Source organism: Fusarium odoratissimum (assembly GCF_000260195.1).
Source record: "Fusarium odoratissimum NRRL 54006 unplaced genomic scaffold supercont1.39, whole genome shotgun sequence".
NCBI classification, from domain to species: domain Eukaryota; kingdom Fungi; phylum Ascomycota; class Sordariomycetes; order Hypocreales; family Nectriaceae; genus Fusarium; species Fusarium odoratissimum.
The window spans coordinates 203,940-224,990 of NW_022158780.1; the positions used below are offsets into that span (position 1 = coordinate 203,940).

A 21,051-nucleotide genomic window follows, 5' to 3' on the forward strand; every position below is an offset into this window, starting at 1 on the left:
ATTCAAGAACAAGAGAATGAAAGGAAGATTTGGATCATGTCGGAGAAATGAAGTGTCACGTGGAAGAGTAAAGCCATGATAGCGCCTCAACAATTGTCTTAACCCCATAAATATTAACTATATAGATACAAGAACACAAGTTTTTAACTGTGAATGATGCCTTCGAGTACATCCGGTGTATTTGAGTAGATTGTACGGTGTCCAACCCAATTCTAAGGCTCGCTTAGAAGCCACCGAAGCCACCGCTTCCAAAGTTGAAGCTAGGCTGAGAAGGCTGGGCCAGCTGGTTATCAGCGCTCTCCTGGTTCTCAGACTCAGAGTCTTGGTCCTGGTTCTCGTTGTCGGACTGTTCATCCTTGTTCTCATCGTCAGAGTCAGAGTCCTTCTTGTCATCATCAGACTCATCCTTGTCACCATCATCGTTGTCGCCGGACTGATCGTCACCAGACTGGTCGTCACCCTGAGAGCCATCAGCGGAGGTCTCAACAGGGTCAGCAACCTCAGTTGCGGCAGGGGTCTCAGAGCCATCGGCAGGAGTGGTAGGGGTAGCAGGGGCCTCAGTAGAGTCTCCAGAACCAGAGCCCGAACCAGAGCCAGCATTAGAGTCACAAGTGCCAACCTCCTTGGGCTCACTGCCGTCAGTGACACCCTCGAAAGTGATGCACTCCTTGGGAACGTTGGTGAGCTGGATGCCGGAGATCTTGGCGGTGTCACCCATGTTAGGGTTGATGCCGACGAGGATCTTTCCGTTGCTGGCAGAACCGCCAGAGATCTCGACGTGGCGAGCGGGCATCTCCTTGCAGTTACCGCAGCTACGGTAGAGCTTGCCAAAGTCAGAGACCTCGAAGTCCTTGATGATGACGGTACCTCCACCGTTGTGCTGGATGACCTTGTCCTCGGCACCGGTAGCGCCGCCACCGTTGATGGTAGTGGTCTCACCATCTTCCTGCTTCTTGATGGAGAAAGCATCCTCGCAGACGGCGTCCCAGACAACGTTGTTGAGAGTGCAGCCACCGTTGCAGTGAACACCCTCGATCTGGTTGGGACCTGTAACAGTTAGGACTGGCTGGGAATAAGAATGACTGGTTGAGCTTACCAATGCGGACGTTAGAAAGAGTGGCACCCTTCTCGAGAATGAAGACGGCATCGGAGTCGCCGCCCTCGACCTGACCAGTGCAAGAAACACCACGGTCGAAGATAGCATTGCCACCATCGAATGACTCGCCGGCAGCAATGGTCATGGGGGCATCGAGAACACTGCTTCCACCAGAACCACCGGAGCCGCCCTCGCTATCCTGACGACGAGAGAGAGATGGAGCGCCAGTAATGAGGGGAGCGGGAGCGGCATAGGCACCAATGGCCAGAGTGGCCGCCATGATCACACGGTACTGCATTTTGATGATCGGTAGGAAAGAATGCTTGGTATGTGATGAGAGATGAGTGAAACGACAGAAAATGGTATCAAACCAGTAAATACTTTAGGAATGGTTAAGACAAATAAAGAATGACCAAGCACAGCTTGTCGAAAGAGTGAAATAAAATGCAAAGAAAGTGATGATGAGACACAGAACAAAAAGAGGACTCGGTGGAGGAGATGTCTTGGAAACTTATAGGTTTGTCACTTCCTGGGAGTCATTCGTCAACTCAGTGACATACTCCCCAGATGGCGCCAGAAGCCAAGTTTTCGCTCATCAGATTGCCCACATTCCCGAACTCTCCTTGTCGTTCTGAAGATAGGTGGATCATTTCGACTGAAACAACCCACCGTTTGACATGGCAAAATTCTTAATTGATACAGCCCATGCGGCTCGTTTCAAACACGAATATTGCCGCCTATCATAGCCAAGTGTTTTGTGAAGAATCCCTGCAGGCAAATGAGACGACGCGTCGATCACTGGTCAGTTTTTGAAGAAATCCCCGATGCTGAAACGCAACCCCTGACTAGGGTTAAGCTTAACCGCGCGATCTTACCTCTGGCGTTCTTCGCCGAACTTTACTTGGCGAGGTTGTTGTTATGCTTATAATTGGGCAGAAAGCTTCTTTGCAGTCTATTTTAAGGTCATTGAACTGCAGCAGCTTTAGTTGATATACCAGCTGTATTGCTGGCAGATAGAATTGAGCGTCACGCTGAACCACAATTGTATGGCGGCCAACTTCTTTACGCGGATTCCACAGCATTCTGTTCTGTGTCTCCATCTATTTCCGGACATTAGACTGATCTACGTAGTATTGCAGGCAAGATCCTGGTGCGGGTCATGATTGTTGAGGGCGGCTGCGGTGATATTGGTGGATAACTGCATGTCTCAGGAAGCCCAGGGACGCGAATATCATCTCCATAAACATATTGAACCTTGCAACTTGATAAGCCCTTTCATCTAGAAACAACCTGAGGCAACAATTCGTGTGGTTGAAAGTTGTGTACTGCAACCATAGCTGTTTCTCGCACGCGCCATGCCGGCCTTGCCCAGCCATTCTTGTTGAGTTGTCAAAGCAATTCGACAGTGCTAGAAGATCGCAAGCGTGCCAGGTTTGGCAGTGAATTGACTTTTGGCATTCCCTGAGCTCTAGTCCCGGTTGCGTCTCCTCCGCTCGGCAGCAGCCAACACATCACGGTCTACCTCTATGTTTACGAAAACCCAAATGGCCACAGCATAACATGCCTGGCTGACGAAGAACGGCATACCGAGAGCCATGCCGCCAATCCCAAGACCGCGGACCCAGAGCGCTGCCATCAAAGGCGCCCCTAAAAGCGAACCAACAGTCTTTACCAGCATGACAATAGAGAAGATGTGAGGTTCGGGATCGGACGAGTCGGAATTATGAGGCGGCGATATGACAGGAGATTTGAGAAGTGATAGAGTGAAGATAGGAAGGGCAGAACCAAGAGCGTAGACAAACATGGAGGGGATTAACATCCAAATCTCGCTCGCAATGGCGATGCCCAAGGCGCCAAACACAGATGCAACAAGGCAGTACATAGCGTTCCGGATATTTGACTTATCCGCTACCTCAGCTGCGTCTTCTTGTCGCGCCTGGCGTGCAGATCGCAAAAGCTTGGGAATAACGATGGTGAGTAACGTGAAGTTGACGATTGCTTTTCCAGATAATAGATATCCAGCGGACGCAAATGTCCACTTGTAGCGTGCGGATATATACTGCACAAGAAGCTTTGTATCTGAGCTCGCGAGGGATGTGAGCATGAAGCTGAACAACAACAAGCTAAAATTCTTTGGATGGCTGACGATGATGGTCTTGATCGTCTGGAGACGGCCAATCACAGACTGGAGTAGTGGCTCGTGATGGGATTGAGCTTTAATACGAGGGGATGAGAGGAGAGGCTCATGTTGGCTCTCGTCATCACCATCGGTTCCTTTGTCCGTATTTTCTTGCGTAGGTAGCATCTGTATGGTAGGGACAGCCAATGAGAGCAGGGCTATGGCGAGCCAGAACGGTAGCCATAGCGATAGAGTCATGGTAGATGAAGCTAGTGCAGGCCCAAGTAAGGCCACGACATAAGACACTGAGCTCATGTATCCGAAGTAAATGGCTCGTTGAACATGGTCGTCTGTTAAATTCGAGACAAGGCTGTAGGTAAGAGAGTTGAAGACGCAATCTCCACCAAGGACTGACAGCACCGGGCCGGCCATGATAGCCTTGGTTGAGAGCAGAGCATCGAAAGATCCAACTATGATAGCCCATAGCAGCATAAAGGAACGCGACAGAAGGTTTAGTTTGAGTATCGTCCGGCGTCCCCATTTCTCAGCCAGAAAGCTGAGGGGAATAGTCATGACAAAGTCTTCCTCGTATCAGTAGGATAAATGCTATCGGGTAAAGGATACTTACCTCCGGCAACCCAGAGCGTCTCCATTACGCCCTGAATCCGACCCAGGTCTTTTTCTATCTCGCGAATCTTGCATAGCTTCTCGTCAACGCTGCCACCGGGCTGGATTTGCGACGGATCATTCTGGCGGTAGTAGTCTACGCAAAGACGCCTCTCGATCAATCGATTTGAGGGGAGTTGATAGAGGCTCATCGATAGGTTGACAAAGAGGCATAGGGTTAGCACGGAGATTATCGGTGCGACGCGTTTGCGAGATCCAGGCCGCGCCGGCAGAGGACTGGGCTGACGCGCGTACTCTTCCATGTTCTATGATTGAGAGAAATTGAGTTTATTATTATCTTGAGCTCATCATTGATATTTTGCGAACTGAGATACCGGCTGAGGTTTTATCACGATGAACAGTCCGATCATAGACCGATATCAACCTTATCGGCACACCAGGCACGTGCGATAAGATATTATTTTATCGATTAGTCTTATCTTATCAGATAGCGTAGGTCTCAACCAGAAGTTGACGCCCCAGTCTTGACGGCGTCGCCATCATGAAACTGAGATTTTTTGAACCTTTGTTTTTGCTGGAAGCTCGTCCGTGACATAGCATGTTCTCGTATGTACCAGACACCAGCAACGCTAGCACCGGGTCCAAAACTCACAAACGCCAGCAAGATCCAGAGTGTTGCAGCGAACACGTGTATCTTGGCTCGGCCGACTCTATTCAAATCCCAGATAGCTTGGACCGCCCACACATACGAGGCTAGGAAGTATACAAATAGCCCAGTCTGTTGTGTTGCCTTTATATGGGGTGGTCCCTCGAATATAGCCGGTCTGCCGAAGTTGAGTAAAGTATTGGGGTCAACGTTGCGAACGGCTTGCGTGATGGCAAAAAAATGCCACAAAGCGCCGAAAAGTCCAGCAGCCAAGTATATACTGCCCAACAGTTTGAGTTCGGCTTTTAGTGCTTTGTTTGGACCCAGTGCAGTTTGATAGCTGCCAAAGGATCCGAATATTGTGACTAATACGGAAACCAGCAAGGGCCAAAATGACTTGGCGGCTTCCATCCACTGGGGGAGACACGTGTCTGACAGGACAGGACCGATATGAATTGCTTCTGCTATCACGCACGCGGTGAAAATATGCCTGGCGTGTCGTAGAGGAACGAATCTCCTAAGAGGCCACCAATATGATTCGACATCAGATATCAAGGTGTAGATGAGGTAGTATAACGGCATGGCGACTTCGATTCCGGCGTATTGAATGAGCATGAGCCACAAGGCAGGCCTAAACACGATCAGTATCCACGTTTCTTACCCAAATAAAGATGTCTTACAGTCCAAGAGGCGTGAGTTTGTTTCTTCCTCTATAGCCTTCAATCATGATGATGCCGACCGGCTGGATTAAATGGCCAAATGCGTAGAGCTTTAGAGGCTTGAGATACGACATCCAAGCCATGGCCGTCCAAGAGAGACTAAATTCATACAAAGTTGATCGGTCGCCAATAATATCGTTGGGGGAGTTATCCGAGGCAAATCCATCGGTTGCAGTAGTACCATATTTGCCTGCAGAGACTGCAACAACTGCGAAAATCATATAGGTCATCATCAATACCCATTGTATACTGCCTCTTGACATTGGCTCGCAAAGCAGTTCCTGTTTGTATGGTATTAAGTTCTCATGGTGTTCCACTGGTAACATATCCAGCATTTCTCCACCGGGATGCTGAGAGCAGTAGCCAAGAGTTACGACTTGCTCATCTACCAGCGGAAGCAGGTGGATCGCCATAAGCTTTTTCAGAGGCGTATCAAGTGCTTCTGTGTTCGCACGGTTATGAGAATAATGATGGTTGAGTTCCAACCTGGGTTTTCGGCGAGACTGGACATCTGCAAACATGGACTCGACTTGGACGGTGGTTAGACGTCCTGAAGGGCTCCGTTTGAGTGCTTTCACGAGGATGTTTGTCAGTAAGGCCACGCTCTCAACGGCAGCATTGCCCCCTTGGCCGCCCACTGGATGAAACTGTTATATGCGTCAGATGGGTGAATATCGTGTATTCTCTGGGACCTGCCTTGTGCGCTGAGTCGCCCAGAGTGATGATTCTGTCAAAGTGCCACTGCTTGTAGACATACTCCACGAGTGGAGTCATGACAGCACTCACTTTGTTTTCAATAAGTGTTGAAAACTTCAGATTAGGCAATATGTTGTCGTCAGCAGCTTCGGACAGCGACTTTTGGAGATCCTTCTCGGTATAACGTGGAATAGCTGAGCCGTGAACCTTTTCCGGGAGCTTTTGGAATCGAAACCAGTAGACTCGCCCTTGGGGGCCTCCAGTAACGAGATACGAAGAGCTGTTCCTGAATACGCAATGTAGATCGCCTGGGTTGATACCAGGACATAAATTAGAGATACCGAAGATGCAGCTGTTTTCACAGGGAGGTGCTGTATCCGTCAGCCAGTGTGTTGATATGTTTTGATCGTATCTTGACTCACCCTCGTGCTCGTTTGGGTCAAAGAGGCCTGGTGAAAACCTGCCAGCTAGCCTCCACATCTCAGAGCGTACTGTACTGTGCACGCCGTCCGCTCCAACAAGGATATCACCAGCAATAATCGTTCCGTCTGATGTGACTGCATGAACCCCGCCATTGGCCAACTCAGTCCGGACAACTCGCTTGTTTGTCAAGATTTTTGACTTGTCCTTTATGTTGTCGTAGAGCACTTTAAGAAGCATCTGTCTGTCGAGGAAGACCATAGGGTATCCATGCCTTCAACAGTAGGGTCAGTCGAAGGAGGCTTAAGATACGTAAACATACTGACCTCTCGACAAGCCGCTCGTCCATCCCTGGATGGCGGGCTAGAATTTGGCCATTTGTGTCTCGGAAGTTGAAAATCTGTATAGGAGGCGCAATCTCCATGACTTTTTCGTATAAGCCGAGCTGGTCTAGAATGCGGTTTCCATGAGGCAGTAGCCCGATGCTAGCTCCGACCTGAGGCGCTACAGTGGGATAAGCCTCCAGCACCAGAAAGTCGATGGCATTGGCCTGGAGCATATTTGCCAGGCTAAGCCCAGCAACGCTCGCACCAACAATCACAACTCTGAAAGGACGTTTGTCAGCCATGGCGACTGAGATTGTTGGAGAGTCATGAGTTGTTTGCAAAAGTTGTTGGTTGAGCTGACGATGTCCCAACAATTCAGGACCTGCCTAATCGCGTACTTTACGCGTATCCACCAGGCCCTCAAGCTCCGCCTCCTCGTTCTAGGGTAGTTGTCCGAATCATGACGATAAGGCCGTAGTGCTGGAAAGACAAAGAGGTTTGCTATTTTATGCAGGTCGCCTTAATTTTCTGATAGTTCTCCTCTCTTTGATGCAACTGTACAGAAGCACTGAGCGTGTTATCTGCTTTGTTTGGAGAGCAGAATATGGTAATTGTTTTCTGCATTGACAATCCTGGTTCTGCACAAACAGCCAGACATTGATGGAGATATCTAAGTCTGTAAGTCAAGATGTAATTCCCAAACTCTATTCATCTTAAATAATCATATATGCAGCAGTTTTCTGAAAGTATTGCCTGTTTGTCTTTCTGGTTTGGCGCACACGCGTCTCACAGCAAACAACTTGAAGATGCTTCCGATGACGGCGGTCGATTCATTGGTTCTTTTTAGTGGGTAATCAATTGTGCTCAATCATGCGCGTTGAGAAGTTTCCTTCGGCATTTGGATCCTTTGTCTACTGATAAAGTCTTCTCCTTGGGTTTGTTAGTCTATGCATAGCTAATCTCCATGTTTATTCCCCCATGGAGGCCCCGGATCAAGGTTCAACCACTGAATTCGGGGAAATTGGGGTCACGCATAACTCCCCCAACGCAACTGACGTCAAGGGTCCTCTCAGATGCCATTGATAACACTTTCATTGATCAGCTAGACGTGCCGGTACCCGATTTTGGTGTCACCCTCGAGCTTTGACGTGGCCCATCGAAGCTTTTATCCCTCTGGCGAAGAAAAGACTCATACCTTGTGGGGTAAAGGTTTTGCCGGAGGCTCAGAGACGCCTGGAGATTTTTTCTCCGCGCTGATCTCCGGATGGTCCGGGGTCTGGGTATTGGACGGGGATAGTGGGGGTCACGAGAGGTCGAGGTCCCTTTCTAGGCTTTTTCCAGAGGGCTTTACTGGTTCTACAGCGGTAAATGGCTTGTCCTTGGCGATGATAGTGGATGTTGAGGCTCAATATGAGGCTCAAATGGCTTGGAAGCCAAGAGCCATTAAGCCGCCCGTCCGTAAGAGGCGTCAACGCGACTCAGGAACAGATTCTTCGACGACTCAATTTGCCGATTTTACCAATCATTTAAGCTCATTAAGCTCAATCGAAATTACGTGAATGAATTGATCAGATAGCGGAAGCACACCGACGACAATCCCATCTCGTTGCCCCATACGGGGAAAACGCTCGTCCGGCCCGACTCATTTGCTCCATAGACTCCAGCGCCCCAGAGCAATGTGGGCATCTTTGTAACGTAGCGCATGGAGAAGAAAACTTTGTCAGGATGGGGAAGAACAAAGACTCACCACTTCAAAGTCGGGGCCCCGGATCCCGCTGATTCCTATAAAGCCTTTGATCTGGAGTTGGTTCTTTATCTCGACAGCTCCTCTGCTCGAATAACTCACGGACATACTGATCTTGTAACCATGGGTATCCTCACTCTTGCTGAAGATAGGCCGACGCCGCCTTCGGTGTACAACTGGCGCATTTATGTGCTTGCTGTTGTCGCGTCTTGCGGCTCGAACATGATCGGTTATACAAGTGCCTTCATTGGAACGACTATCACGCTTGATTCGTTCAAGAAGGAATTTGGGATCGACACGAAGACTGTCGAGGAGCGAAACTTGATCAGTGAGAACATTGTCTCGCTTTTCATTGCTGGCGCCTTCTTTGGTGCTCTTCTCACTTACGTTCTCAGTCACTGGGTTGGCCGCAAATGGTGTCTTGCTATCGCTTCCGCTACCTTCACGCTCGGAGCTGGTCTCCAATGCGGTGCCGACTCTAGCACTGGCTTGGGAATTCTATACGCAGGTCGTGTTCTATCAGGTCTTGGAACCGGTTTTGCAAGCAACATCATCCCCATCTACATTTCTGAGCTGGCGCCTCCTGCTATTCGAGGTCGTCTGGTCGGTCTGTACGAGCTTGGCTGGCAGATTGGTGGTTTGGTTGGATTCTGGATCAACGTGAGTCAAGCCTTCATCCCGTTCCATATTGCGCGCTTGTTGACCTTTGGATAGTATGGTGTCCAGAAGCACATGCCCGAAAGCCACCAACAATGGATTGTTCCCTTTGCCGTCCAGATCATCCCGTCGGGCCTTCTCTTCCTTGGAACACTCTGGCTTCGCGAGTCTCCTCGATGGCTGTTCCTCAAAGACCGCAGAACACAGGCTATGGAGAATCTTTGCTGGATTCGACAGCTCCCACCGACCGATCTCTACATCACCGAAGAGGTATCAGCCATTGATCACGCTCACGAGATCCAGAAGTCGACTGTTGGTATTGGACTTTGGAAGCCTTTCCAGGCTCTCAAGGATCGACCAAACATGATGTGGCGCCTCTTCCTGGGATGCATGCTGTTTTTCTGGCAGAACGGCTCTGGAATCAACGCCATCAACTACTACTCCCCAACTGTGTTCTCCGTAAGTTTACAACCATGGTCGCGTTTTGTACTAGTACCAATCTAACTTTTCACAGAGCATTGGAGTTCAGCATGATACTGTCAACGTAATGACAGGCATCTTTGGTGTCGTCAAGGCTGTGATGACCTTTGTCTGGCTTCTCTTCCTTGTTGATCAACTTGGTCGAAGAAAGCTTTTGCTTATTGGTGGTATCACCGGTTCCATCTGCATGTGGGTGTTGGGCGCATACATCTATGTCGTCGACCCTACCAAGAACCCCCAAGATCATTTGACTGGCAGTGGTATTGCCGCTATCGTGTTCTTTTACCTCTGGACCGCCGTCTATACCCCCACATGGAATGGTACACCCTGGGTCATCAACTCTGTAAGTCTTGCATTCCCAACTATTTTCCATCGTCTAATTAGTGTCAAGGAATTCTTCGATCCCAGTTTCCGATCCCTTGCCCAAGCCTGCACGACCGCCAGCAACTGGTTGTTCAACTTCCTCGTATCGCGATTCACCGAACAGATGTTTGCTGCAATGGGATACGGTGTCTACATGTTCTTTGCGACTCTGTCCTTCTTCGCCTTCATCTTCGCCTTCTTCCTCATTCCCGAGACAAGTGGAATTCCGTTGGAGCAAGTCTACAGACTCTTCAAGATCAAGCCAATCTGGAAGGCAGACAAGATCCTCAAAGAGCAACTAAAACAGGAGGAGCAACAGTTCAGATCTGATGTCAAGGGTGAAGTGAGCCAATCCGAGAACCTCGAGGACGTCAGCGATAAGCGTGGCGAGGTCTGAAAGCACGAATGAGGTTCACAAGTGATGAACATAATAGAATAGAAAGGGCTATAGAGATAAAAGGGCAATAGAATCGTATTAGACTATGGATATTGAAGTTAAGTTCTGTGTTGCGATTATAAGCTCTCAGCCACAGGTCTCAACTGCAAATAATACTACTGATGGTGCCATGTATTTGACCATTATGGGGCGCTATCTTGCTCAATGAACATCCCCCAGTAATTCGAAACAGAACAGGCGGAGTAGTATAGAAATTAACGGCCAAAGTTCTGCTCATAGAAGAGTGAGGCGATACTCTGATTGCAGAAGTCAGTAACAACTACCCCATATGTACCCTTCTTCCGCGACCTATACTCTCTAGTCAGGAATGAAATAAGAGGTTGATCCCACATCGAAAATCTTTGGCATGTTGCTATTGCAGTATAAACTTCAGAATACATTATAACGATCCCAGGATTGTATAACGCATAGGAGGCAAAGTTCATGTTGGCGTTTCGTTCTACCACAATGTTGGATTTAATAACATGACTATTATGAGTTCCTGGTATTGAGATTTGAGTGACACTCATGTCGCTTGGAAGGTCTTTCATCCATTCCCCGGGGTCGTGTAGATTCAGATTCATGCTGAGAGTTTGGAATGATCAAGAGGAGGCGATAAAAAAGTAAAAGATAAGAATTATTTTGACACTTCAGCATGTTTCGGGCAGCTTCTTGGAATATTTATACCTTTTGCGTCCCGATTAGGTGTCAAGCACCGATATGGGCAACGTGACATGTCTGTGCCAGCTTGTAATTGCGCTACTGATGCAAATACCCCTGCATTATTGGTAGACTTAGCTGTATTCAGTGCCTTGAGGTTCGTCAGCTGGGACAGTTCATAAAGCTAACTCCAAGGAGAACTTATGTAAATCTCTTACAATATTCCAGGACCCGGTTAGTGATGTATTTCAGCTGCATCACAAAACACCGTTATGATGCCCCTCTTTGAAGGAAACCACCACCATCACTAATCGGCGCCTCTGGAAATCTTAACCCTAGTCGATTCGAAAAGATTGATGATATTTTAGGTCCACACCTGTGAAAAGAATGGGTATCAAGTCTATTCAAGCTGTACAGTCTAAGGTATAACCATCAGGATGCATAACTCCTGTCAAGTCTTTTCTCTGATGGAGAATGACTCAAGTTTATGGATCAAATCGCTGATAGGGCTGGATTCTTGCAAAAGCCCTGCTACAGACCCATCAAATTGAATCTGGGGCATCTGGAGCTGTAGATTACCTGGGGATAGGGTCATGTCGTTGCTCATGTGACGCAACTCATGAAGCATTTTCATTGCTTCCAGGTCGGCACCCGCAGCATCAACGTTTGCCTCCATGTGAGATGAGTCAAAGTTGGCCCTGGCTCCGTCTTGTCCTCCTGAGATACCTGCCAAGATCTGAGACTGTCTTGAAGGAATGTGGCTATCGGGAATTGACTCCAACTGATCCTCCAATGGCAAGTGTCTTGATGAGCAAGCGTACCGGCGATCCTGTTCACAACGGAGCTGGATATCTTTAAGAGCTCTCAATACCATACCGGCAGTATATCGAACAGACTGATTCGGTACTAGCATCCCTTCGCTGATGAGATCTAAGAAGTCACACATCGAAGGAGCACACAAGTTATGGTCTTTTAGACCTTGAATCATCTATGACAATGAGTTGTTAGCTCATGATGTAGGATTGATTCTGATATGATTCTTACTTTCATAACTGCCTCTTTGACCTCCCCCCGGATGACACTGCTTCCAATCGGTGTGTACGCGTCTGTAGAATTCTCCTCTGTGATCACATTGTAGAAAGTGTCGCTATGATAATTCCCTTTTCTGTTCCGACGACGATCCTCCTCTAGCCTGCTGTCTGAGAAGGCCTTGACAGAGCTATCATCCCGCATCAGAAACACAGACGCATGCTCCAGAAACACGCAGCCAAGGGACCAAATATCGTATCTGGCGCCAACCTCACGGCTTACTTCACTCTCAGGTGCTTTGTAGGTTTGCGTATAACCTTTGATACCAGCCCATGACGCATGCGACTTGGACTGTGACGTGTTGAACTGGGTAAGACCAAGATCGGCGATGACTAGATGATCTTTCTTATCTCCTTGATAATCACCAAACCAAAGCAAATTTTGCGGCTTTATATCGCTGTGCCGTCCGTACTTTCCTGCCAGTGCAACATGAACTATTTCCTCCATAGTGCTAGCAGTGTAGGACGAGCGCTGCTCGTGAAGACTACCCAGGCTCCGCACAATACCGGCGCATTGGCGGAAGAACCAACACGCGTCTTCGTAGATATCGGGGCGGTATAAGCCTGGCATTGTTTTCCATAGATCAGTCAGATCGCCATCAGCCCATTCGAAAACGAGATAGTAATAGTCGGCCCGACGAAAGGAGAAAAGAAGCTGATGAAGGTGTTCTCTGTCTGCGAGCTTCTTGATAACCAACCGCCTTGCGAGAGAGTCTGCTTCACTTGGGTGGTCTATTGAGCTGTGCTGAACAGCCTTGATAGCGAAGCACTTTGGTTTCGGGTACTTACCCCGGTACCATAAGTGCGACGGCTCGATGAAGACCTTTGTGACTTTACCATATCCTCCAGACCGAATCTCAGGGGGCTCAGAATCCACGAATGGTAGGACGAAATCTGCAGGGAGGCGAAAATGATCCATGAACTGTCCTTCTTCGTCGATAGTGCAGAACAGGCTGCATAATTGCATCTGCTTCATAGTAAAGTATTCGGCTTGAGGATAGGACCAAGTCCATTTCTTTGAAGGTTCTATCTCATTCTTCTCACGGTCGTATAAAATAGGTTGCTGCCCCTGTCGCTGGACGGTAACTGGAAGCTGACTATCTTCTACCTTTGCATTGACAAAGTCTAGTAGAAAGCTCAGTCCATTCACCAATATCAGTGTAGCCATGATCTTCAGTCTTCGTGGTTCGCCATCAGCTCCATATACCTCGTTGACAAGGCTTATCAAAGCTTCATCCGTGAAACTTTGATTTAGTATCTTTTCAACATTCCTTGGGCTTAGAATCCGAAGGAGCTGTCCCAGAGGTATAAACTCTTGCTTACCAGTATGATCAATGGCGGGCTTCCTGCAGGCATTCATCAGGGCTTCCCAGACAGAGGAGATATCGATGTCAACCATTGGTGCCTCCGAATCCTGAACATCCCCAAAAATACTTGCAGACATTCTATAAGAAACTAATGACTCAAGCCATTTACGGTGACCCATATCAGAGATACTCCGAAACGTTGATGTGCTTTCTCTCTGAGATAAAACTGAAATATGGATAGACCCTTGCCCTGTCCCAGGCTTCAAGTCGATTTCGGAACGAGATGGCGCTTCTCCCCAATTGGGGATGCTTGGAGGCTCATAATGAGAGGTCGCTGATGAGTTGGGTAACTGTTGACTTTGCGATGCACTGAGGCTTTCTGGTGATGTCACATATGAAGTGGTCCTCTTTGCCCCCCTCACTCTTAAACGGGGTTTAGAAGGTTTGACCATACCGTCAATCATGCAAGTCCGATATAGTCAAGGTATATCTCAGGTTAGGGGATGCAAGACAATGCATTTTATTGCTTATGATGTCTGAAGGCTGAGTTTTCCACTCTCAATTCAGCCGAGCCTGATTTCACTTCAGTACGCATTTGAGAAATATAAAGCCCTTCCTGAACTGCGGCTGAGACCCCTGGTTGAGACATTTGAGCTTTGCATATGGCCAGCCAATAGTCGCATAGATAATTCGAACAAGGCTTCTGGCCCCCATAACGGACATTGGCCAGGATGATGCCACGGCGGTTAGAATGCTTGGCCTGGAGCGGCTCGTGCCGCCACCTTTTCGTTATCAACTTCGCGAATCACTCTGCCCAGCGCCATTGCATGCTTCTGGCACCCTCCTCTAGCCTAATCTGAGGATAACTGCAGCCAGGGTTGAAAATTCCAGGCAGAAGCTATTGAGTGGCTGCCTTGATTGCTCAATCCAGAGCCTGCCTTTCCAAGGTGTGTCAGACGGAGGCCACCAAGAGAGGCCACTAGGCACAGCCCCCGCTTCTGAGGTTGCCTTGTCTGCCTTTTTTACAATTTGTCATTTCTGAGTCATATCGCGTCCGTGATCGAGTCTTTTTAAATCAGCCACTTCCGTCTTTCTTCTCCGACTTCCATTTCAAGCATATTTTCATCTATCCGTTGACGTCCCACTTCATCAATATCTCTTGTCCTGCTCTCAAAATGCCCGGGCAAATACAACAGCAAACGAGTGGGCATGCAGTGACCAGCTCATCATACGATACTATCCGCATCAATGCAAAGGACGTCAGCCCACAAAAGCTTCTCGCTATCCTCGAACGAAGTCTCCCCCGAAACAAGTTCTCTGTCGAAATGCAGCAAGATATTTACACGATACGATGGGACCGGGACTCTTTTAGACGTGGGATGTGACAACATATTGTTCCGCGCAAAGTGTCTTCCCACGACCTTCAGAAAAGCTCCCTACACGAATGAGCGTACCAAACCTACATACCATTATTCATAACAGTCTGGGGACGTAGGTTCTCTTACACTAGTCATCATTATCATCATCACATATATATAGAATCATAGCAGTTGGCAATGGAATGAAAGGGATTCAAAGAATAACTTGAATCATAAATTAAGGAAGCGATAGCTAGTAAATCACAACATCCTCACCATCCATTTTGATGTTATGTTCAAGAAGCCAGGCCACTCCAACTCGAACATACACCTTTGCTTGCTCTGGCTCGTCTTCGGCTAAGGTGACAAGGAGAACGTAGTATACCTGGACCCGAGATTCTCGCTTCTTGTCTTTACCAAGGACAACCCCCCGCAAGTTGGATAGTTCGAACCCAGACCCTTCATCAAGTTTGACTCTATGGCGCATATCCAGCTTATCCAATTTGAGATCTCTAGCAACTGCTTTCAACACAGTCCTCTTGCTGTTTGTACCGGTTTCCTCGCCAGATCGAAGCAAGCAGTCTGTACTCCATTCGACCTCGTCAAAAGGTATATTCGCAAAGGTGATCGGACCCTCGTATGCCATCCATGACCAAGAAGGAACATGATAGTCATCTTGAAACGTGATACTGTTCAGATAGATATTCTCAGGTCGGGACCAGAGCAGACTTCTCGCCAGGTACTGCTCAAAGACACCAAACCCGCCGCGAGTTTGGAGGACAGATGAAAGGTGTTTCTCCAGACCCAGGATGGCCACTGGTCGGTCTGACGTGTAGCTGAAATTGAGCCTGGAATACTTCTCGTAAAGATTTTGAAATAGAGTGATTCGTCCACCTTTGTAGTACTTGAGTATCGCCTTGGGAAAATCCGAGTCTGCGAACAGAGCTGATTGGGGACTAACAAGAATACTAGTTAGACCGGACATGAATTACGATGAGCAATGAATAGTACTTACTTCGACAATTTGAAGAGCCGCTCACAATGCAGTCCATTTCCGCATTCCCAGTAAACTTGTGTCTTGGTGAAGTGCAGTGTTCTTCTAGATAAAGCTCGCTCCTGCATCACCCAACCTCGCGTATTCAGGGGTGCTGACTCTAAATCTCTGTTACAATTTTCCATAAACTCCGAAATGTGAAGCAGACCTCCCTCGGGAGTTTTCAAGGTCGCAGAAAGTGCTGAGTTGAGCTTTGGAGTGAGAAAGCCCTCGTTAGACGCCGCTGCCGCTGCCGCTGCGATTGTGCAGTAGGCGTTGCTGAAAACCTGACCCATTCGAGCAGCTTCTCGTCGCCAGTCTTCCGGGTCGTCCTGGATGATACACAATGAGTCTATCCACAAGTATGAGATCTTGAGTGCTCTCGTGACTTTGATGGCTTCCTGGAAATTAAGAGGCAGTTGCTCGTGCGGTATCTCACTGCGGAATTTATCGATGTTGCTCGTCAGGGTAGACAGGCTCGTGCTGCCTCCCCAGCAGTGGCTAAGAGCAAGATAACGTAGAAAGCCAGAATCTTTAATATCCTCCAAATGTTCACTCGACTCGCCTACGTAAATCAGTCTAGTGGGCATCTGGACAGCACAGCCGCCAGAGGATGCGTCTCGTGCATGGCCGTGTTCATTATCACAAACATGGAGCCACTTTTGAAAGAGACGATACCGTTCAGAACTTTCTGGAGGGGACAAAGTTGGATATCCCACTTGGACGGATCCAAGATCGTTAGAATTGTAAGCTGAGAACATAATATTTAGTAACTCATCGATGAGACATACTGAGAACGTACCAGGATCAGAGAACAGGGAAAGGATTGGCGGGCCGTCACGCCCCTTCAGCTTGAATGTAGAGCCGTCCCGAATGCAGTGCAATTCTTGATCCTCTTCAAGGCCAAGCCTTTGCAAGATGGCGTATAGAAGATTGCACATGTCACATGTCGAAGCAAGAGTTTGAAAGTCCCTCATTCTACCAGATATTGTAGCATTGGGCTCCCAGATGCGAAGCATTGAACATGAGTCGCATAATCGACTTCTGTCCACTGGGCTCGGGCTGCTCTGTTCCGAGAAGAATTTCTTTGCAAACTCATTGTCGGGATTGACTGTCCATTGATTGAGTAGCTTGGCGCTTTGCTGTTCCTGTCAGTATACAACAATTACTATAGGATAAGGATGGCAAAACATACCCGCTAAAAGGTTCCTGTAAGTATACAAGTTCAAGATGAAGTTTTCATGATGCACTAACAGTCTCAAAAATTGTTAATACAAGAGGACAACAGTTCAGTGTACGGGATTGCCTGATACATACATTCTATATGCCGCGATATCAGGTTCTTCATCAGCTCTTCTATTCTCTGACAAAGGACCTAACGTTTTAACTCACATACTACCTTGCTGTCAGCCATCAAGTTCAAAGCACCGGTGTTCTGATTATTCAACTTACAACCATAGCAGCTGTATGACCCGAAGGAACAGCCGTAGTGTTCAAGCCCTCGTCTTGAGTACTAGACGGTTCAGGTTCGTTTTGATCCATGCCGTCATTTGCGCCTGATAGGTCCTGTTCTTGTTGAAGACGGTCGGACTCGGCGTCCTGCTCGGTAGTCAGGCCTAGCGGCAGATCAAGTTCATCCTTTGATTGGAAACACTCACTGTAGCTATCTCTGATACTTTCCAATTCCTTGTGAATGTCTGACGCACTGCTACGATCATCGCTGTCGACAAGGAGCATTTGCTTCAGGGCCAATTCCAGAACTTGTTGGACGACCTTGTCACCTGGGGTATCCTCTACAGCATCTTCCAGGTTCTGTATCCTTTCCTTAACTTTGTCGTCAAGGTCTTCGCGTCCAGAGTCCCAGAAACGTCGGTCCCTTTTCATAGACCGGTCAAATTCCTTGTACTTTTGCCGACCCAGTTTGGCCCAGATGAGAAACTCGATGAAGACGCAACCGAGAGACCAAACGTCGAACTTGCGCGATAGCTTGATGTCATCAGAGTCTTCTACTGGCTCCCCATCATCATCAAACAAGAGGTCAAATTCAGGGGGGCTGTATCGCCTCGTGGTAGCCTTGGCAGTCGTCCCATTTAGTCGTCTGCTTGTTGCCAGGATGTGAAGCTTCGAGAGTCCAACGTCTGTTATCTTCAGGCGGTAGCTACCAGACTTTTCAGGGAACAATAGAATGTTGGCAGGTTTGAGGTCACCATGTCGATATCCCTTGTCCGCCAACAGACTTAAAGCGCTGCAGAGTCCGACCATTTGATCCAGCATCCATATGATAGCAGCCATGCCCTCATTAGAATTGCTTTTCAAGAAGTTATACAAGTCTCCCCCTTTGGCCCATGGGAAGAAGAATAAAGCCTGCTTTCCTTTGGTACAGGCGAGAATCGCTTTGACAAGATGGTCGTGATCCAGCAATCGAAGAGACGTCACGTTAGTCATCTCTTTATTGACATACTTGATTTGGTCCTCACTCTCCAGCTCCATTTTCTTCATGGCCATCGAGTGCTATATCACGTCAAATCAAACATGCTGAAGAGCCGGGCTTGGCAGACTTACTTCTATCTGCTCTGGAACATGGGCATGGTGCATCTTGATCTTGGAAACGGAGCTAAATCCAGAGACAATCGCGTTGCCTTTCTCGACCAACGGCAGAGGAATACCTTGCTGTAGCACATATTCGAACTCTCTCTCGAAGATAGGGGCCAAGAATGGCCATTGCTTCTGCGTGAAATAGTCGACATCTCTATAGTGGATTCCTGCTCCGAAGGGAGCAATTGTCCAGTCTGAATCTTTCGCACTTTTGAGTTTGTACCCTTCGCGCGTCCATAGAACCTCTATAGGAAGATGATGATCAGAAAAGTCATTGGATAAGAACTCGCCAATACGATCTAGCATGTCGGCTCGAGCTAAGATAAGGAAGATGATCTTCGCAGGGCAACGTCTATCATAGATCCGTTTCTTCAAAACATCCTGATTTGGACAATTTCGATCCTTTAGGATGTCGCTGACGCACTCTTTCGATGTTAATAAATTGATCGTAGTAGTCGAGATGAAAACTTCATCGCTCGAATTTTCTTTCTCCGCATTCTCGCACTCATCCAAGAAACGAACTAGGGTCCAAGGTGTCGCAACCATGGCTGATTCAGTTGATTGAGTTGGGGCTGTAGACAAGGCGGGACCAAACTGTAGATGTTGAAGATCATGGTGAAAATGGGGTTCGGACAAATTATACCTTGGGTTTCTGGATGGTCAGCACAGCCGATTTGTGAAATAAGACTATCATGAGGGCTTTTTCAGGCTCCCTTTGCATTTTCAACTGTAGTGGTGCTGAAGTCAACGTCATAATTTTGACGTCTTTTTAGCCTGTTTAGTCGCACCCATGACTTTCTTTGGGCTATGCTAACATCAGCTGATATGCATATTGGTCAAGGCATCTAGCCCCTCCTCTCGTTGCCTCATCTGAGATTGTAGTTGAATATCGTGTTTGGGGTCCTGTACAGTGGAGTATGGTAGTGACTGTGAAATTAAGTAAGTCTGTTGCGAACTCAGATTACGATCTATTATATACTCGATCTAATTATCTATTGTCAATTACGCCGCCGCATCAGCTTGGCCATATGGCTCCAACTTGACTCCTTCAATATCAACGTATCCGTACTTAGACTGATCATCATTATGCGCCATACCCTCACCCCACTTCTGCATAGATTCTTCAAAGATTTGCTTATGATCCTCTCGGCTCAAGTCAAGAGGGTGCTTGTCCTTACCAACCAGTCGGATTCTAAACAGAAATTAGTCTTCTGGCCATAAATGATTGTAGTTCTTGTGTAGACTTACTGTGTACCAGCAGCAACATTGGTGATACCAAAGTTCTGCTCATCGAGCAAAGTGTCGATTGCGCTGTTAGCCTCACCCTTGAGGATCTTGGCAGGCAAGTCGAACTCATTAGTAACCGGTCGTGCCAAGCCGATACCATGAACCGTCTTGAGAGCCTCATTCATAGCCTTGACTGTCCTTAAGCCACCAGTGACGTAAGCCTTGGTCTTAGTAAGCTCAGGGATAATCTTCTCGGCAAATTCGAGGAAGAAAGCCTCTCGCTTCTTCGAACTCTCTCGCCGATGAGAGAAGGCAAGGCTCTGATAAGTTCCTCCAGAAAGCTCGACGAAATCAAAGCCATGCTGTTCGAGTTGCTTGCAAAGGACCTTGCAGTCGTCGGTGGAGAAACCGCCTTCTTGGAACTCGACGCTATTGACCTTGATGGAAAGGCTGAATGACTTATCGGGGACACGGGCACGGATGGCATCGGCAATCTCGAAGATGATGCGAGATCGGTTCTCGATGGAACCGCCGTACTTGTCTGTTCTCTTGTTTGTCGTAGGTGAAAGGAATTGGGCTAAAAGATAACCACTTCTCTCTGTTAGTATCATATCCAGAGCACTGAGACTTGGTCTACTTACTGTGCACCATGCAATTGGATGCCGTCATAGCCGGCCTTGTAAAGGAACTCGGCAGCATGAGAAAAGCCCTCAATAACATTCTTGAAGTCTTGCTCATCCATGGGCTTGGGCTTGGCAAAGTGCATGCCCATCACCTCACCCTCCAGTTGCACATCACTAGGAGAAATGGGGTTCTTTTGAATGTTATCGGCGACCTGGCGTCCAGGATGGCTGACCTGTGCAACAATCAAGCTTCCATGCTTCTTGCTAACAGTTGCCAATTCCTTGAACGCTTCAAACCGCTCACCGGACGCAGGTGCATCTCGGGGCACGATCGGGTTTCCAGCAGCCTCGAGCTGGTCATACTCAATCATAACATTTCCAGTCAGGATAACACCGAAATCTCCCTCGCCCCATCGTCGGTAGACATTGATAAGTTCTGGTGTAGGAACGCCTCGCTTCTCAAGGACTTTGGGATCCCAGGTTGAGAGTCGTTCTGTCATTGCAGCCTTCATAAATCGGTTCTTGGCGGTTTTACCGCTGAACTCGAATTTGAGAGGCTGGCCCAAAGGGCTTGCGTCTGCAGGTTCAGTAGAGAATCGTCTTGGTGCCATTTTCAAATAATATTATTTTATAACTTGATGTTCTATTCACTACAGTATAGATGCCGAGACATTTGCACGTTTATAAACAATTGCAAATATTAGAAATCGGATATTTGTGATGTCATGACTTGTATGGTTATTGTTCCATCATTGCCACGAACTTCGGTCCAAAGACCCAGTCTATGCCGTCATGTTCCACTTTCAGACCACAATTTTGGTTTAGTTCACG

The 21,051-nt window shown here is 47.9% G+C and overlaps 8 protein-coding genes across 8 annotated transcripts; 2 read left to right on the plus strand and 6 right to left on the minus strand.

Moving 5' to 3' along the window:
- Nucleotides 1–59: 59 nt before the first annotated feature.
- FOIG_14254 (pectate lyase) lies at nucleotides 60–1,618 on the minus strand. Its single transcript, XM_031215472.1, has 2 exons — nucleotides 1,097–1,618; nucleotides 60–1,047 (listed from the first exon to the last, which is right to left on the minus strand). Exons 1-2 carry the CDS (start codon nucleotides 1,392–1,394, stop codon nucleotides 224–226), a joined length of 1,122 nt encoding a protein of 373 aa, XP_031054866.1. The 5' UTR covers nucleotides 1,395–1,618; the 3' UTR covers nucleotides 60–223.
- A 543-nt stretch (nucleotides 1,619–2,161) lies between these two features.
- FOIG_14255 (uncharacterized protein) lies at nucleotides 2,162–4,210 on the minus strand. The gene is made up of 2 exons (XM_031215473.1): nucleotides 3,844–4,210; nucleotides 2,162–3,796 (listed from the first exon to the last, which is right to left on the minus strand). Exons 1-2 carry the CDS (start codon nucleotides 4,142–4,144, stop codon nucleotides 2,565–2,567), a joined length of 1,533 nt encoding a protein of 510 aa, XP_031054867.1. The 5' UTR covers nucleotides 4,145–4,210; the 3' UTR covers nucleotides 2,162–2,564.
- Nucleotides 4,211–4,341: 131 nt separating this feature from the next.
- On the minus strand, nucleotides 4,342–6,951 carry FOIG_14256 (uncharacterized protein; the record flags this gene model as incomplete). Its single annotated transcript, XM_031215474.1, has 5 exons — nucleotides 4,342–5,119; nucleotides 5,169–5,854; nucleotides 5,904–6,274; nucleotides 6,326–6,597; nucleotides 6,650–6,951. 5 exons carry the CDS (start codon nucleotides 6,949–6,951, stop codon nucleotides 4,342–4,344), a joined length of 2,409 nt encoding a protein of 802 aa, XP_031054868.1.
- A 1,525-nt stretch (nucleotides 6,952–8,476) lies between these two features.
- Nucleotides 8,477–10,419, plus strand: FOIG_14257 (uncharacterized protein). The gene is made up of 4 exons (XM_031215475.1): nucleotides 8,477–9,053; nucleotides 9,108–9,509; nucleotides 9,565–9,873; nucleotides 9,922–10,419. Exons 1-4 carry the CDS (start codon nucleotides 8,517–8,519, stop codon nucleotides 10,288–10,290), a joined length of 1,617 nt encoding a protein of 538 aa, XP_031054869.1. The 5' UTR covers nucleotides 8,477–8,516; the 3' UTR covers nucleotides 10,291–10,419.
- Nucleotides 10,420–11,327: 908 nt separating this feature from the next.
- Nucleotides 11,328–13,967, minus strand: FOIG_14258 (serine/threonine protein kinase). Its single transcript, XM_031215476.1, has 2 exons — nucleotides 12,034–13,967; nucleotides 11,328–11,977 (listed from the first exon to the last, which is right to left on the minus strand). Exons 1-2 carry the CDS (start codon nucleotides 13,846–13,848, stop codon nucleotides 11,441–11,443), a joined length of 2,352 nt encoding a protein of 783 aa, XP_031054870.1. The 5' UTR covers nucleotides 13,849–13,967; the 3' UTR covers nucleotides 11,328–11,440.
- A 592-nt stretch (nucleotides 13,968–14,559) lies between these two features.
- Nucleotides 14,560–14,769, plus strand: FOIG_14259 (uncharacterized protein; the record flags this gene model as incomplete). Its single annotated transcript, XM_031215477.1, has 1 exon — nucleotides 14,560–14,769. The coding sequence occupies one exon, from the start codon at nucleotides 14,560–14,562 to the stop codon at nucleotides 14,767–14,769; it is 210 nt and encodes a 69-aa protein (XP_031054871.1).
- Nucleotides 14,770–14,995: 226 nt separating this feature from the next.
- Nucleotides 14,996–18,916, minus strand: FOIG_14260 (serine/threonine protein kinase; the record flags this gene model as incomplete). Its single annotated transcript, XM_031215478.1, has 5 exons — nucleotides 14,996–15,698; nucleotides 15,758–16,526; nucleotides 16,578–16,923; nucleotides 17,228–18,286; nucleotides 18,338–18,916. 5 exons carry the CDS (start codon nucleotides 18,914–18,916, stop codon nucleotides 14,996–14,998), a joined length of 3,456 nt encoding a protein of 1,151 aa, XP_031054872.1.
- A 354-nt stretch (nucleotides 18,917–19,270) lies between these two features.
- On the minus strand, nucleotides 19,271–20,989 carry FOIG_14261 (oxidoreductase). Its single transcript, XM_031215479.1, has 3 exons — nucleotides 20,239–20,989; nucleotides 19,619–20,188; nucleotides 19,271–19,562 (listed from the first exon to the last, which is right to left on the minus strand). The coding sequence occupies exons 1-3, from the start codon at nucleotides 20,829–20,831 to the stop codon at nucleotides 19,373–19,375; spliced, it is 1,353 nt and encodes a 450-aa protein (XP_031054873.1). The 5' UTR covers nucleotides 20,832–20,989; the 3' UTR covers nucleotides 19,271–19,372.
- Between the last annotated feature and the right edge of the window lie 62 nt (nucleotides 20,990–21,051).